This window comes from Podarcis erhardii, assembly GCF_964252035.2.
Source record: "Podarcis erhardii genome assembly, chromosome: 10".
In the NCBI taxonomy this organism is placed as follows: domain Eukaryota; kingdom Metazoa; phylum Chordata; class Lepidosauria; order Squamata; family Lacertidae; genus Podarcis; species Podarcis erhardii.
Window position 1 is genome coordinate 31,313,040 of NC_138500.1, and position 18,102 is coordinate 31,331,141.

General features: G+C 43.5%; 1 protein-coding gene across 4 annotated transcripts in view; it reads left to right on the top strand.

Annotated features, from left to right (window-relative positions):
- The window catches only part of CACNA1I (calcium voltage-gated channel subunit alpha1 I), a 292,566-nt gene that overhangs the window by 214,368 nt on the left and 60,096 nt on the right, over nt 1–18,102 (top strand). For 3 of the 4 annotated variants that reach the window (XM_081877575.1, XM_081877574.1, XM_081877577.1), the window contains exons 10-15: nt 1,071–1,477; nt 12,526–12,677; nt 14,544–14,729; nt 16,279–16,396; nt 16,861–17,016; nt 17,370–17,478. In XM_081877575.1, the coding sequence (XP_081733701.1) occupies nt 1,071–1,477; nt 12,526–12,677; nt 14,544–14,729; nt 16,279–16,396; nt 16,861–17,016; nt 17,370–17,478 (1,128 nt within the window). The remainder of the gene's footprint in view (nt 1–1,070; nt 1,478–12,525; nt 12,678–14,543; nt 14,730–16,278; nt 16,397–16,860; nt 17,017–17,369; nt 17,479–18,102) is intronic. The other variant, XM_081877576.1, reaches the window with a different exon arrangement.

Consider the following 18,102-nt stretch of genomic DNA (forward strand, 5'->3'; position numbering starts at 1 on the left):
AACAAATGCATTTTATGTCTCATCTAGTTTGGCCCTGAGTCATGCCATTGATCCATCTAGCTCAGTATTGAGAGGTGCCGGGTGATGTTTACATGCAAAGCATGTGCTCTGCCACTCAACTTTGACCCCTCTCTGGATCCCACAAGATTACTTTGGTTATAAGAACAGCCCAACTGCCAATGCAAGCTAAAGAGGTTTCCTTAGCTTGTCAAATCTGATCAGCCTGTCCAGTTTTGCTCCATTTTGCCAGGGTGAACCTGCACACTCAGCAGGGAGTTGCAGTCAAGCCTAGTTCCCTTACTTGTGCTTCTGATGAACTGCTTGCCTTCACACTTTGCATATTCAGGTATAAAGTATCTTAGCTTTACATCTTTAAAAAAAGTGTCGCATGACCTGTAGTGCCAGAAAGGAGCATGAAGTTGTGCCTTCTTGCCTGTTTCCGCTAGATTTTCACGCAGTGGGGAACAGAGGGGCAAACAAGTCTGTGCTTCTAGCTTGAAATCAGCATAACTTTTTGAGCAAGTTTGCAACATTGGACTGTTTTATACTTTCTCTTCATGTTGTTGTTCTTTCTACAGATATAACAGGTAACACTGACATTAAGTAAAAACTCAGCAGTTCTGATGAACTCAGGCAAGGACCTTTTCAGCAATATGTTCTGCCAGTGAAACTATTTATTTAAGTGATAACTAGGGGATCATAGATTTTAAGGACAGAAGAAGCTTTGATATTTTTTCTTTTTTTCACCTCTGAGATAACACACGCCATGGCCTTTTATTTAGTGATTCCTGCAGTCTGGAGAATTATCCTACCCCTACTACAGAGCTGAACACAATTGAGTCTAATCTATTGTAGCTGAAGTAGAGCATGTCTCTGAGAGACAAACAATCTCCATTAAAGTCTCTTGGTAATGATAAGCCTAACACTTCCCTTGGCAGACGGTTCCAGGGCTTAATTTCCTTCACGCTTAAAATGGCTAGCAATACAGTTTAGGACCTGTTTTGCCTGAGATGCGGAAATGTAGCACTGCTTTCCCCTTAAATTTGATCCCTGTATTTATTATTCCCCAGGACGTTGCCGAAAGCACAACTGTGTTGATTATGTGCCACAAGGCCTTGGCCAACCGATTGCCATGACTTTGACGTCTGACCCCAGCAACTGCCCAAGATGTCACAAGGCCCAGCGGGAAGCAGCCCGGAGACTCTCCGTGCTTGAGAGCGCTGATTCGGATCAGGAAGAGGGAAGAGGACCCAGTGAAGAGGAGGGAGATGGAAGAAAAGAAAGCACCGGGACTACAGATCTGGAGAAAGAGGAGGAAGATGGAGAAGAAGGTGGACAGCTGGCTCTCTGGAGTGACGTGTGGCAAGAAGTCAGGGTTAAACTGAGGGGAATTGTGGAGAGCAAATACTTCAACCGTGGGATCATGATCGCCATCCTTGTGAACACCATCAGCATGGGCATTGAGCACCATGAACAGGTAGCTAGACTGGTGGGCAGTGAACAATAAATTAACTTAGCAGTCTGGGGCAGAAATAGCTGGTAAGCCCACCGGGCAACAAGTGTCTGTGTTCACTAAATGAATGAATGGGGAGGGGGATTAATAGGTGAAGTAACCATCTGAAGTGCATTCCACCTCCTTTTGCTTCCGCACAACCATCTGAAGTGGATTCCACCTCCTTTTGCTTCCTTGTTCTATATCTCCCTTTCACTTCCTGCTCTCTCTTGGGGAAGAGCCATAGCCCAGTGGTAGAGCAACTGCTTTGCATGTGGAAAGTTCCAAGTTCAATTCCTGGCGTCTCCTTGTAGGGCTGGGAGAGATTCCCTATCTGAAAACGTGGAGAAGCACTACTAGTAACAATATTGATCTAGATGAACCAACACAGCTTCCTACCTTTTTCTCCCTTTTATTTCTGTCCCTTTCCTTGTCCTCCTCCATTTATGCTCCATTCAGCTGATCTCTCTCTCTCTCTCTCTCTCTCTCTGTGTGTGTGTGTTTTTCTGTTTTTGCCAACTCTCCGCTCCCACTATCTTCCTCTCTTTCGGTCTCATTTCTCCCCTCATTAGCTAACTGAATCCTTAGTCTATTTGGTTTAGTTTAATACAGCCTCTGGGGACAGCGCAGGCACTTCACCCACCGCTCAAATCAAATCCATCCGTTTGCCAGTCTTTCCAGCTTAATTAAGAGACACACAAGCACAGCCCGTTTCTACAGAGGTACAAGGGAATCCGGTGAGCCCTGTACGGATGGAGCTCAAGGAACTCTCTCAAGGGGCAGCAGGGGCAGGAACTCTCCTTTTAATCTGAAACTGTGCTGAAGAATAGATCAAAATAGAAAAGGCAAATGTCTGGGCACAAATGAGGCTCTCTGAACTGTCACAGAGGAATCAGCTACACATAATATTGAGCAGGGTTATAACCTAAAAGGCAGCTGTGCCAGACCTCAGATGTTTGTACTGACAACCTGCCGCTCAAAGCCTGCATGTACCGCTGCTGTCATGTGGCAGTCTTGTCTTTTGTTTAGTGTCTTGTATAGCCAAAGTGATTCACTCTGTTGGGTGGAGCTGCAACACCAGCTTTCTTTCAGTGGAGCTACTTCTGCTTTTAGGTTTGGGGAAGGAGGGTGAGGCAGCGAGGAGGTCAGTTGCATCACCAGAGCCAATCCAACCTTGTCCCTTCCAGTAAGCAGCTGATGGGAGGCCAGGTGTGCAATGGTACCCCCTCCCACCTGCTGCTACTGATGTATGCAGTAGGAATGGCAGAGGATCCAGCTTTCAAGGCGCATACAAGGAAACTCAGATATTTGTGTTAGAATTGTGACAATTCCAGTGGTCATTCTGTTTGTAACAGGACATTTTCAGGCCTTGATGTTGTAAAGATTTTGTTTCAAAAATTGAAAACCTAAGGGGTTTCCAAAGAGGGGTTGCAAAGTACAGGAATTATTAGAGTAGTGATTGCTGTAGCTGTTCTTATTTGGAAAGTGCTTCGGCACTCGGTGCAGCACAACAATTGAATTAAAAGAACAAATGCTACCCACAGGCTTACACTCTGAACTGTGAAGCCAGTAAAACAATTTCCTAATCTATTGGTGTTATTTTTAATCTCTCAGGATTTTTCTTCCATTTCCCCCCAAGGGCTGATGCCACATTTTCACATCACATAGAGAACACATTGTAGTTTTGGCCTCAGCTAAGTTCATGAAAACAATTTGCAACTTATGTTAATTGCAGGCAATTAATTCATGCAAATTTGTTTTGTTCCTCTGCATGAAATATTCCCTCAGTAGCCGCACCCTGATGTCTGTAGAAAGTTAATAATGTGGCATTTTAAATCAACCTTATAGCTTTGTAGAAAATAATTATATTTCTCTGTTTACAACTGCAAAGAATCTGCATTATGAATGTCCAGTTGCTCATCAGAAGACATGGTCGCCTTCGCACAACGCGGCCTCTTCTGCATAAAAACAGTTTTTCACCGAACTCGGGTGATCTGTATTTGTTGATGCATGTTGGTGTGCTTTGTGGACAGCACATCGTATCAAGATAGTGAGAGATGACCAACCCTTGCTCAGCATTCCTGACATAGGTGACAAGCCTAGCCCCATTTACCTGAAAGTAAACCCCACCAAATTCAATGGGACTTCTGTGTAGATGTAGTTAGGATTGCCATGTAACATACTCTCTGGAATGTTGGTTGATCTGAAGTCAGAAGAGGGAGGAACTGGCAGTGTAGTTGCAGCCTGGTGGAGATCCTGTGGAGATCCTGTGATCTGCCTCAATGAAGCTGGAGCTTTGCTGTGAGCAGTTCTGTGGACAGTGAAAGAGAGAGCAGAAGGTATTGCATGTGGGCAGATGGAATACTATCTGAGTGGGTATAAAATGAGGGTGAGGTCAAAGGTCAGGAGGAAGTTGTCATCTCCATGTTTGACAAGTGAGGCAACCTGATGTGAGCATCAGGAAACAAACCTGACAGGGGTCTGTTTCCTCTTACCAAGGCCTGTCAGGGAACTTGTCACCTACTGCTTAGTGGGGGCCAAGTTAAATCCAGGATAAGAAAGACGGCTACCTGGGCATGCATACAATATCTTTCTGTACATCCACACAACTAAAAAAAAAAGCCCCCTAGCTTCTTCTTAACAATAGATGAATCTGTCAATATTGGTTTCTCTCAGTTTCTCGTTTTTCCAATCTTGAATTCAGGTCTCACATTTCTGCATCAGTTTGCAGATTCTGCCCCCTCCCCCCGCCAAAAGAGTCCTTCTGAGAATTCATCAGGACATTTCTCCAAATACAGGCACTCTCCCACTTACACATGATTGACTCGTGTGCAACCACATATATGTGTGACGTCAGGAAAATAAATAAGTAATTTTTTTCCAAATCCAGAAATGGTGGGAGAGAGCTGGAGAGTCCTCGTACCTCGCAAGGAGACCCTCCCCAGAGCCCAAAGAGGACATCAGTGAGGGCAGAGGAAGACCCAAAGAGACCTGAGATGCAGTGAAGCTTTGTTTTGGCTGCTCAGCCTCCCTGCCTAACAGCTGACATGCGGGGTAGCACAGCAGCAGCAGCAACTTTCTTGCGTATTCTTCAGGCAGCCCCATAGCTTCAACTACAGATATTTTGATCTGGATTGGGGAGAGAATGGGAGAGAGAGCTGAAGATCGGGGGGGGGGATGGGTGTTTGGAGGCCTTTTAGATGGCACTCCCCAGTTTATGTGATTTCAGTTATGCGTGCAGGGGCCTAGAACATAACCCCTGTGTAAGTGGGCTGTATACAAATGCTTGAATACACAGAACCACAGATTTGCAAATAAGTTTTTGGTAATGGATTTTTGGTGTATTATTTTCACTACGTTATGTTATGCACACTTTATCATTAATTTACCCTAGTATATGCATTTTTGTACAAATTACTTAGCTGGAGAACTGCATTGCAAAATTCAGAGAAATGCAAATTTCAAAGGATGGTTGTGTTTTGGTTCACATATTGTTTCAGAAATTGTGAATTAGGTAGTTTGACCCTTAAATGCAATGCGAATCAAATTTCTCCTCCATCCTTAGTTTTTTCTTTTAAAAAATGCTTTATTAGTTTTGAAAACAAAACAATACAAATACAAAACTAAACTAAACTATACGCAACAATAATCAAAGGGCAATCCCAACCATCCTTAGTTTCATTGTTTTTCTGTGAAAGTTTGACAGGATAGCAGTTGAGTGTGGAAAATACCATTCTCCTCCCCCCCCCTTTTTTTTGCAATATGTATGATGATAACCCACATTTGCTGACTAACCTGCCCACAGTCTTGCTTTCTGTTTATGGAATATTCATAGCACAGAATTGGCTGTGAATCAGAGAGTGTGGGCATAGCCTTTTAAGAGGGCCCTGGATGATTAGAACCTCTGCTTTGTATAATAAGCACTAATGTAGCCACCTCATTCTTAAAAAATAATGATGCCCAGCTCAGAGGAGGCCTGTATAAAAACATAAATCATTTTTTAAAAAGAAAACTCTGACATAAAAGAAAAATTAAAGAAGCTGAGTAGTTATCACTTTGATTGGCAATGACTAAGGGCAAAGAACAATCAGTATAATCATCTACTAGTATTCAAATATTATAAACACATGACTTATATGATGGAGAGGTTATCCAAGAGCCATGTAGCTAAAGGGAGATTTTGGCGTGAGTTACTTCATTTAAATTTTACATAAGCTTGAGTTAATGTACTGTTTAGGACTATTTATAGAATAACCATCAGAACATAACAACAGTATGTGCTAAGACCTCTGGAAAGGGTTTAATTTGAGCCAGTATTGCCACAGCTAAACTTCAGAACATTTTTAAAATCAGTGCCGTGACTCAGCCCTGGAAAGTATGAAGTAATAATAAAGATGAGCTAGTGTAGTGTAGGTAAGACTTTACTCTCTTTTTAGGTCAGATGTGAGGAACTTGTGGCCTTCCATATGTTGTTGGACTCCAACTCCCATCATCCCTGACCATTGGCTATGCTTGCTGTGGTTGATGGGAGTCAAACAACTTCTGCAGAACCGCAGGTTCCCCACTCCTGTCTTAGATTAACCTGCCCCATTACAATAGCCAAAAGAAAGTACCGTATTTTTTGCCCCATAGGACACACCGGCCCATAGGACACACCTAGTTCTTTTGGGGGGAAATAAAGGGGGGGAAATTATTTTTCCCCCCAGGTGCGCTGCGCTAAGCCCGAAGCTTGGGGCGTGCTGAGCTCAGCGCGCCCCAAGCTTCTGGGTGCTGGCAAGGTCTCCGCTAGCTGTGGGAGAGCTGCGCGGCTCTCCCAGGGCTAGCGGAGCGCTGCGCTAATCCCGAAGCTTGGGGCGAGTGGAGCTCAGCGCGCCCCAAGCTTCTGGGTGCCGGCAAGGTCTCCGCTAGCTGTGGGAGAGCCGCGTGGCTCTCCCAGGGCTAGCGGAGTGCTACGCTAATCCCAAAGCTTGGGGCGAGCGGAGCTCAGCGCGCCCCAAGCTTCTGGGTGCCGGCAAGGTCTCCACTAGCCGTGGGAGAGTTGCACGGCTCTCCCAGGGCTAGCGGAGCGCTACGCTAATCCCAAAGCTTGGGGCGAGCGGAGCTTCTGGGTGCTGGGTGCTGGCAAGGTCTCTGCTAGCCTTGGGAGAGCTGGGTCTCCCACGGCTAGTGGATAGCTTCCTGAAGCCTGGAGAGCGAGAGGGGTCGGTGTGCACTGACCCCCCTCGCTATCCAGGCTTCAGGGAAAGCCTGCATTCGCCCCATAGGACGCACACACATTTCCCCTTCATTTTTGGAGGGGAAAAAGTGCGTCTTATAGGGTGAAAAATACGGTACTTCTTTATACAACACATAATAGGTTTGTCAACCTCCTTGTCACTGGGAATAGTGATGGCCACTTTCTTTAGGACAAATTTATGGAGCATAGGTCTATCAATGAATTAACTTCATAACAGCTAAGTATGCCTCTGAATATTGCTTACATTTTATGCCTGCCATTGTACATGGTTCGCCTCCCCGTTTCTAATCTCACAGCAACCTTGTGGGATTGGTTAGGCTGACAGCTGGCTCAAGATCCAAAGTGAGTCAATTCTACTGAACTCAGTTGAGCTAGCCCCTGATTGCACTGTAAGTGAGGTCTGTGGTTGAGCAGGAAAACTGAATCTCCCTCACCACCGCCTGTTCCCTTCCCTCATAGAAACCTTGTGAGATAGGTTGGTCCAACAGCTGGTGTGAAACAGCCAAGTGTGTGCTGACCATCATTCCTCCCACTCCTGCAACTTTGTTAAACACCCCCAACAAAGCGTCTAGTTTGGGCTTCATATATTATCCTCATCGTTGTTTGTTTTGTATGCCAGGGTTCTTTGAGGAAAGTCATGTGCTTTAGTTGTATTGCATGTCTTCAGCCTCCCCTCCCCTCATTATTTTCCCATCCTAATAATTTGCTTCTGGCTTCCTCTTTGCTTTGCTTGTTCATTGTGTCTCTGGCTCTCCGTGTTCTGTTTTGTATTTTCCCTTCCACTCTGGAATGTGGAATTGTTAGAAGTTTTGCCTTTCCCCAGCCGTTCCTCTCCTGTCTCCCTCTCCTACGCTCTTCTTTTCTTACCCAACTCCCTAGATAGAACCATTCCCTGGGGTGAGTGATGGCCCATTAGAAAAAGATTAGCAGATGTGCACTTGACTAGTGAAACAGATGTCAGGGAGGAAAGGAGAGTGAGCGGGAACAGGTGACCTTTTTGGTAAGAGACAGACAAAGATGACTTTTAAAACATCAGTTCCTCACGAAGGCACAGAAGGCGTGAGAGAGAGAACACATCAGCAGGAGCAAGGAAGACAATTCACCAGTATATCATGATGCTACATTACATTTCTCATTATCACTGACATAATCTGTTCGGTTTGGGCTGGAATTGGTATTTTTGCTTTTTCTAGTTTCTGCCAAAGACTCTTCGGGCAGATTTGCTTGTGCAGCTCTGAGCTTATTTTCATCACGGTTGTGCTTGCCCCCATACAGACAAGCGCACATCTAAATAGGACAAGCCTGGTATCTCAAAACGCCTTGCCAAAAATAGGCGTATCTTTAATCCACTTGGATGTGCGCTCGTCTCTGTGGTGGGGAGCTTCATGGAAATGAGCATTAGACTACAAATAGAAGTTTCCCCCTATAACCTTTCTGCAGAATACATTTTCAGCAAAGTAAATATGCACTTGTTAATGTTACATATTTGTCTTATGCAAGCCACACTTCTCTCCTCAATACCCCTTCTGTGGGGTGGAGACTGCATTTCCCACACTTGGTCTGTGTGCTATATTTTGTGCTTGCAATAAGTTCCCCATACAGCACCTCCATTGCTATTTCTATTTGGGAGACTTGTCGGAGTGGTTCCGTGTGATATCTTTGACATTTTTAGTGTCATTGCTTGAACACTGGGGTGTGTTTATTGAATGACTGTATGTGGGAATTCCACCACGTGCAACTCTAGTACCATGTGCAGGAATAATTGAAGTAGATGGATATTAGGAAAGCTACTCCCCACCTCTCTCCACCACTGCCCTGCCATGTCAAAAACCACTACCTTTTGTGAAACAAGGTGAGGTCTTTAGTTTCACTCTCCCACACACTCAGCATTTTATTTGTTTGTGAGATACTCCATTTAACATTGAGATCAGAATGAAATATGCTAGTCATATTCAGGGCACAATTCTGTGCCTCGGGTTTCACATCTCTCATCTATTTCAGATGAAGGGGGAGGAAAATGCAAGCCCCATAGACCTCTTCTCAGAAAGGCAAGGAAAAATGAAAAACACACCACAATGTGATTTAGAAATTAAAGCGTTCACAGTGAGGCAGGTTATGTCTATTTTTACAAAACAAGTTTCTGTCCTGCTCAGTCCTCACTCGTATTTTCTTCTAGCGTCTCCTCCCCCCAACTCAACATTTTCAGAAGTGGGTAGTGGTAGTAAAATGCAAAATATATTCTAATGTGATATCTGCCTTGGAGAGTGCTAGGTTGAAATTACAGTTGGCGTTCCTTCATGTCCAGGATAAACATACAAATTTTAGGACAGCATCCTATTTTCAACCTGCCTCAGAACACATATTGCAAAAAGCTGCTATCTTCCACACCAGCTTGCGCGAGTTTTACACAGAGGCTTATTGAATGATCCAAAATGTTCATGTTCTGCCTGATTCTTCAGCTCAGGAAATGAAAAGTAGATGATGATGATGATGATGATGATGATGATAATTTATTTATACCCCGCCCATCTGGCAGTTTCCCCAGCCACTCTGGGTGGCTCCCATTCGAATATTAAAAACAATACAGCATTAAACATTAAAAATTTCCCTAAACAGGACTGCCTTCAGATGTCTTTTAAAAGTAGGATAGTTGCTTATTTCCTTGAAATCTGATGGGAGGGCGTTCCACAGGGCAGGCGCCACTACTGAGAAGGCCCTCTGCCTGGTTCCCTGTAACCTCACTTCTCGCAGTGATGGAACCGCCAGAATGCCCTTGGCACTGGACCTCACTGTCTGGGCTAAACAATCGGGATGGAGATGCTCCTTCAGGTATACAGGACCAAGGCTGTTTAGGGCTTTAAAGGTCAGCACCAGCACTTTGAATTGTGCTTGGAAACGTACTGGGAGCCAATGCAGATCTCAGGACCAGTGTTATATGGTAGAGATGGTAAAAGTAGAGATAAATAAGGGGAGGGATTTCCACTTCCTTCTGAAATTACCGTCTGTCTTTTCTTCACCCTACAATACAGGTTTTTAAGTTATGAGGGAAGACCCTTAGAAGTTAATCCTATGCAGATTGACTCCAAAGTAAATCCTGCTTCCCTGGGGCTTACTACAGTGTGCGTAGTCTTATCCTACAAACACTTACTCTTCCTTCTGTGTGACAATGTACGAGATCACTCTGTTAGTTTTTACGTTCCATCTTTTGCCTTTTAGCACTTGCATTATTAGTCAAACATAATTATGGGTGGAAATAGAGGCCTTGTTTCTCCCATTCTGTCTTTACTTTTTCACTTAGGGAAACTGGCAGCTTTAATAAAGAATCATCTGGCATGGGAAAGGTGTGCAGTTGTTGTTGTTTCCCCCTTCTCATTGTGTTGAAATTAGCGTGAAGTCACTGATCCCGAGAAAGTGTGGGGATGAATTAGTAGGCTGTGGAGAGAGAAGGGTTTTGCTATTTCAGAATACAGGAGGGAGGGGATTTTTTTGGACAGCAGTTGTCAAAACCACTTGGTGTGAGTGAACAGATGATTATGTGGGACAAAGCGCTCAGGAACTGGAATGGGAACTCAGGAGAAAGCATCGGAGGGCAGGTGGTTGAAGTCTATTCATTCAATCACTTATTTGTTGTACACACACACAAACTAAGCAGAACTGTATTTTTCTGGCTTAGTGAGTGGATGTTATTTGCAAGTTCCAAGAAGACCACAAAGGACCCGAGTGAAACCCTGATACCACATGCATCCAAGGCTGAATCATTTGATTCAAGCCTTTTTCTCACCACAAACATCCCAGGGGGTAATAGCATCATGCCACCATGTTCTGTATGCAACATATACAAGACACGCTTGTTCTGTATGCAACATATACAAGATAGAAGTGACATGATTGGCTGCATACTCTGTTTATGGAATTGTGTTATAGCCTAAGTGTGTGCTTGAGCGCAAAGCATAACAAGCTTCTCTTCGATAAAATACATTCCAAGATATCTACATATTCCATTGGGTAATTAATGAGACAGCAGCCAAGAGAGAGAGTTATGAGAGAAGATTAGCAGAACAAGGCCTAGCAAGCTGCTACTAGAAGAATAGTGGTATAAAAAGGGACTCGGGGTGGGAAGCTGAAAACACCGAGAAAAGAAGAAAGGAAGGATAGAGGAAAGTTTTGTTCGAAAATATGCATTATTGCAAATGGAGAGGAAATCTCAAAATAACTGGGGTGAGTGTTATTTTTTGTTTCCAAAAATTGATTGATTGATTGATTGACTTTTGCATTAAGGGAAATGTTTATTATTATTATTATTATTATTATTATTATTATTATTATTATTTATACCCCGCCCATTTGGCTGGGTTTCCCCAGCCACTCTGGGCAGCTTCCAACAAAATATTAAAATACAATAGTCCTTCAGATATTAAAAGCTTCCCTAAACAGGGCTGCCTTCAGATGTTTTCTAAAAGTCTGGTAGTTGTTTCTTCCTTTGACATCTGGTGGGAGGGCGTTCCACGGGGTGGGCGCCACTACTGAGAAGGCCCTCTGCCTGGTTCCCTGTAACTTTGCTTCTTGCAAGGAGGGAACTGCCAGAAGGCCCTTGGTGCTGGACCTCAGTGTCCAGGCAGAATGATGGGGGTGGAGATGCTCCTTCAGGTATACTGGACCAAGGCCATTTAGGGTTTAATACAAAACAATTTTAAAAAGAAATGTGCTGATTCGTTTTAGAAAACAGCTCTAGTATACCGTCATAGTCTGGTGCTAGTGCTCCAGCACATGCCATGGATGGTGGAAGTGATAAGCATACCTTGTTGATGGTTTAATAAAAAGAAAAGAAAAGCAAGGGATTGAAATAGTTTGTGCCAATTAAGCAGATGAGAAAATATATATCCAATGATCATAAAGAACAACAAAGTTTGATGCAAAACAAAATTATTTATAGAAATAGTCAGTGAAAGACCACAAAAATGAAATTGTGTGCTTCTGTTGTTTGAATACAACCAAGTCCATAATGTCTGGCAATCCAGCAGTGAATTCACTCTAAATTTTTATAGTCTAAGATCAACATTAGTAACATAGTAATGTAATTCTATAGGAGGCAGAAGAGGGCACTAGTACTGTTAAGTCCCAAATATGCATACATTAAAATGAGAACATGAAACTTGCAGAAATAACTTATACCTTTCTCAGTACTGAGATGCAAATTTTACAGATAAGGTTTTTCAACATGCATATAACGGCCTCAGTACAAATGCCCTGAGGATCTTCAAAACAATTTCAAGTTCCCAGTTGGCATGCTGGTCCATAATCTGTATCACATATCCTTATTCGTAAGGAAGCAGCATTCAGTACAATATACATGGTATATTGTAAATCTCTATGGAACATCACAGTAATCCTCAATCTTCTTTGGAACACCAAATTGGCACATTAAGCTTCCTGCAATCTCATTTCTTCATTTCATAGGGTGAAGCTGTTCTTCACCCTAAAACAGCTACAATTTAAAAAAACAGCAACAACCTGCAGTCCTGGAGACAGAACCAAAACAGAACATAAAGGATTTAAGGTAAAAACTCGGGGATAACAAGTGAAACATCATGAAATATTGGGACATCACTGGGAGATGGTGGTTTTGCAGACAGACATTTAACATGCAATTTAAAAAATAAATAATAAAATGAAAAAGTTGCAAGAGTCTCTTCTCTACCCACAGTCCCCATTTCTTGCACACTAGGCAGAACAGTGTGTGATAGAAAGTTTCCTAAATGGCTTTTGATTTATTTTATTTTATTTATTTCTCCTGCAGCCAGAAGAGCTGACTAATATTTTGGAAATCTGCAATGTTGTGTTTACCAGCATGTTTGCCCTAGAGATGATCTTGAAACTTGCTGCCTTTGGCCTCTTTGATTATCTTCGCAATCCTTACAACATCTATGACAGCATCATCGTCATCATCAGGTAATGATAATCAAAGCTATGCATCAATGTATGAGAAGTAGTGTAAGAAAGATGGGTGAGGGTCAGTTTTGGGGCTGCCCAAGAAGTAAATGAAACTCATTCCAAGCAGTGTTCTGAGCAATGTTGTGTTGGGACAGCACATCTCAAGCCATTCTAGCCTTTGGTGACGCTACTACTTTATATTAAACATTTTAATCAATAAAATGTGAGAGCCACTTGAAAAGGTAGTGCACAGGACCAAGGAACTTGCCATTCTGGAGTCTATTCTCGGCCTTTCCACCAGCTTTCCTTTGGATTCAGGACAATTCCTATTAACTTTGTAACTGTGATCCATTTTGCTATATATAAAACCATGAGTATCATGGTTCTGCTTGCATAAATCTATTAAACATGGTGGGGGGGTTGTATTCAACTGTGTCCTACTCAGAAGAGACCCACTGAAACTAATGAACCCAAGTTATTCAGGTCCATTAACTTCAATGGACATTCCCTGAGTAGGACTGGTGTTAAATACCACCCACTGTCCGATCATATAGCTCCACATGCAACCTTATAACTGTAAGAGAACCTTATGCCTAGATTCGCCATTCACTTCAACTGTCCATCAGTTTCTAAACACCCACCCTGTTCAGAGTACCATTTATACAGGAACAGAGGAAGCTGCCTTCTATCAGGTTCATTTAGCTCGGATGAATCTACTCTGACTTGTGACAACTCTACAGGGGCACAAGGCTTTGCTTCCTCACATCTAGAGGAAATTATCCAGGAAGTTCCTGACTCTAGTTTTAAGAATCCTGGTGCTATGGCATCTGCTTCAGTCAACTCCTCCCTGCCAGTTTCCAGTTTGGTGGTCCCCTGATCACCAGCTTCAGACTCAGACCCAGGAATCTTCTCTGGCTCCCTCACTGCTGGACTCTGGGGTCAAAACAGGCCCTTCATCATGCAGGTGGGCAGCTGCAGCTTCCTACTTCAGTCTTAGCACTCTAAAAGCTGCTAGCTCTGCAAGAGGTTTTGGCAGCAGGGAGAGAGATTGGCCATCGGGACCTCCCTACTTCCTACTTGCCAGGGTGCAGTGCACCTGAGAAGAGGGGAGCTTGGGAGTGGTAGCCAGAAGATATTATCCAACTAGGTTTTACTCAGTGTAGACCTGCTGAAATTTATGAACAGGACTAAGAAAAGGAAAGGAAAGAGCCCCTGCTTTCACCCTTGAGCAAAGCACCCCCAAAACCATTTACAATGTGTGTGTATGTTTTTTGAATTATGGCTCCATTGAAGGTTACCAAAACAGTTGCCACCTGCAAACATGGGGGGGGGGCAGGGCAGTGAACTGGGGCTGCCGTTTTGGCTAAGCTGTAGTTTTCACCCTTTGTTTCTTCCCTTCTGGTTCTTGAGGCTGGAAACAAGCTTTCGCTTCTGTGGAGCATCATAACATCTTTGTATAAAATGCTTTCAGGAGAGATCCTGAAGGAACCTGGAAGGAACCTGTTGAAATTGACTAAGGGAAGGATATAAGGGGAACATTAACTCCAAAGAATAAAGAATAACTCAGGAGTTATAAGCAAGTGTATTTTGTTCTCACCAAATTAATTCAGACAAACTTTGTATTTCTTACACATAGGGATATTTGGTTTATAGACACCAGTGCAATTGACAACCGAAATTATCTCCCTCCTTCCCGCTCTCTGGCAAACACAGTCTACCTGGATCTCAGTTAAAGATCACTCAAATAAAAGTTGCTTCTATTTATAATATTCACACTGTCATTCATCATCCTTCGGGATTCCTTTCTATTACTTTTCTCAAGGTCTCACTCTGGCCCTCCCTCTCCCTCCCTTGTCTCTTGTTGCTTTTGTCCCTGTTTTGTAGCATCTGGGAGATCATAGGCCAAGCTGATGGTGGCCTGTCTGTGTTGAGGACATTCCGGCTACTGAGGGTGTTGAAGCTGGTGAGGTTCATGCCTGCCTTGCGGCGTCAGCTGGTGGTGCTCATGAAGACCATGGACAATGTCGCTACCTTCTGCATGCTCCTCATGCTGTTTATCTTTATATTCAGGTGAAAAGAGGGATTCCAGGGTGCAGGGACACTATTCAGAATGAGATCCATTTTACTTGTTCAGTCACAAGAAAGGATGTTTGTTTGTTTGTTAAAACTTGCTGTGTTAAGGGGGAAAACACTTTTCAAGGCAGCTTTGCAAAACTCAAAACACAGGAAATTATTATTACACAACACACACACACACACACACACACACACACACCAGCAGTGCAAATCAGCTAAATGCAGACTTCTGTCTTCAGAGTTTTGTTTTGCTCAGCAGTGATAATGCCATGAGAAGGGAATTCCAAAAGTGTGGGGTCACCCCTAACAAAGCCCCTGCCCATCACCACCAGCCTAATGGGTCTCACTGGTGGGCTGGTGAGCAAGGTCTCAGGTGCTGATGTTGATGTATTAGCTGTCTTTCAGATAACATAGTCCCAAACTAGTTAGGGTTTTACAGTATATGCCAAAACAAGCACCTTGAATTGGGCCTGGAAATGAAAAAGTAGCCAATGTAACTGATGCAGCATAGGTGTAATATGATCTGGATGTCTTAGCAGCCACATTCTGTGCCAGCAGCATTTTCCAAACAGTCTTTAAGGGCAGCCCCACACAGTTCATTACAGTAATATAACCTGGTTGTAAAAAGCCATGCATCGCTGTGGCTAGGTCAGGTTTCTCTAGCTAGGGCCACAGCTGCCAAACTAACCTAAACTGATAAAAAGCACCCTTGGCAACCAACATCACAACCAAAAGCACCAAGTCCAGGCTGTATTTAAAGGGAGAAAATTGTTGTGAACTCTCTCTGCTCTCTGTGCCTTCCTTTTGGGAGTCATGTGCAATTAAACACTGTTTCTGTGCCCTTAATGGAAAACAATGTGCAATAATGCCAGGATCTGAACAATTCAGGAAATCACCAATTAAAATGACAGTTCACAAAATCAAGATAAATGCAAAGTAGCTAGTCAGGAAACCCTGAACTGCTGCGCTAACAGAAATGTGCAGGTAGAGGAACAGACGTTCAGACCCTTTAAGTATGGGTTTTGCTGACAGTTACCCAGGGTTAACAACAGACAGAGCATTTTTCCCCTGAATAAAAAGGAAAACAAATTCACGGTGAACAAGCCTGGGATAAATGGGATTAGAACTAGTAATGTAAGTCGCAAATGAGTGACCCATGACCCAGCAATATGGTGAGTCTGGGGTTCTGCTACAGCCTCCAAACTGGAGTCTGAGGAAGGCAAGGCAGCCTCTTCCAGCCAGAGAGGCACTGGCATGACAGGTTCTCCTGGTGCTAGAATTCCTCATGAGGTGAGGACACCAAAGGCTGGTTCTGAGGGCAAATTCTCCTCTCAGTCCCAGATGTTCCCTATATCCATGACCTCTTCTTCTGGGGGTGAGGAGGCAGAGCTCTGGGTCTTGTGACAAGCCCTATATGTATTGCCCCAGTTTCTTTAGTAGAAGGATGGGATACATATGTGGTAAATAAATAAGAACATTTCAATAATGAAAATTACAGCAGAAATGTGTTGATTTAAAAATAAAAAACTGTTCTTTCCAACAGCATCCTGGGAATGCACATCTTTGGGTGCAAATTCAGCCTCAGGACTGACACAGGAGACACAGTCCCTGACCGGAAGAATTTTGACTCCCTACTTTGGGCTATTGTCACAGTGTTCCAGGTGAGACCAAGAAATAGGAAAAGGGAATAAGGGGAGGGGAAGGAGACATGTCTTCCCAGAAACAAGGAGTGATTAAGGGAAAGGATCGGATTTGAACCATCAGGCTTGTGGGCCTGCTGCTATGCTTAACACCATGCCATCAGTTGCAACCCACTAATGATCATGAGCTCAGCTCGGCCCACTGGTAAGGGAGCCACAGTGTTTCTGCTACTCTACAGTGAACTGTAAATGACAACCCACTACATTTCAGAGAGTGCTTGTGGCATTGGAACAGCACAACACAGCCAATGCATCTCCTCAGGAAAAAAGATATATCATGACCAAAACAGAAAAAAAGTTCATGCATATGAGCGGGCTGAAAAGGATAAAACTAATTAGATACTTTTTACCTGTCAGTTAACGTATTTTCCAGCCTGCATGTTTTGTTCTTGTTTGACTTTGCAAGCTTGGGTTCTGTGTTACAGATCTTGACTCAGGAGGACTGGAATGTTGTGCTCTACAATGGCATGGCCTCAACTTCACCATGGGCATCTCTTTACTTTGTGGCTCTCATGACATTTGGCAATTATGTTCTGTTCAATCTGCTGGTGGCCATCTTGGTGGAGGGATTCCAGGCCGAGGTGAGTTGCTACAGTAGCTGCTTTCAGGGAGAGTATGGCACACATCTATAGCTGGTTGGGGACATAGCCTGAAGGGCTTAGAAAGGGTGGCAAGGCATCCCATGTCCAGTGATCTTCCAAGGAACGTGTTTGTGGAGGGTGGTTTTCAAAGCAACTGCAAGAAAAGCAAGGACATGTGCCATTACATGGCCTGGACACCAAGGTGTTGCCTCTTATGTGCAGTGGCATGTCAGCTAATGATTTCCATAAAGTAGTTTGCCTTGCCTTGGAAATCCCCTACCAAGCTGAAGCCACAAAATTCTGGAATCACAGGGAAGCACCTCCTTTGCTCTCAGGATGCTCACAATTCCCAGGTCTTTGATTTTATTTTCCCAATGCAGGGTGATGCTAACCGGTCATATTCAGATGACGATCAGAGTTCATCAAACAATGAGGAGTTTGACAAATTCCAAGATGGCTCGGGTAAGAGAAGGTGGTATAGGAATTCTGCATGACTATAACTGCAGTGAGAACCGCTGCATGAAATCTAATTTGTGAATATATTGGTTTTCATGAGAGTAGCGAAATAAAGTCTATTACTTAATATTGCCCATTTTCCCTATTTCTCAAGATTGGCTGCAATTCTGGCTTATTAGCATAACTATCTTGAAAGTTTGAATTAGGCTGCAATCGTAGTGACTTACCGGGGAGTAATCCACATTGATCTCAGTAGGTCTTACTTTTGATTGCCTTATAAGAGCGGAATAATCTTGGATCCTACTTACAGTTGCGTTGGTCTCTGCTTTTATATGTGAAAACATAACATCTTGGAAAGTTCCCTCCTTAGGAACATAAGAAGCTGCCTTATACTGAGTGAGACCATTGGTCCATTTAGTTCAGTAATGTCTACACTGATTGACAGTGGCTCTCCCGAGTTGCAGGCAGGATTCTCTGTCTTAGCCATATCTGGAGACACTGTGGATCAAACTAGGACCTTCTGCATGCAAAGCAGTTTCTCTACCACTGAACTTTTCATCTTCCTCTTCCCCAAATGTGCTCTGAGTCCACAGCAATGGACAATTTGAATGCATTTGCATTTCTAATAGT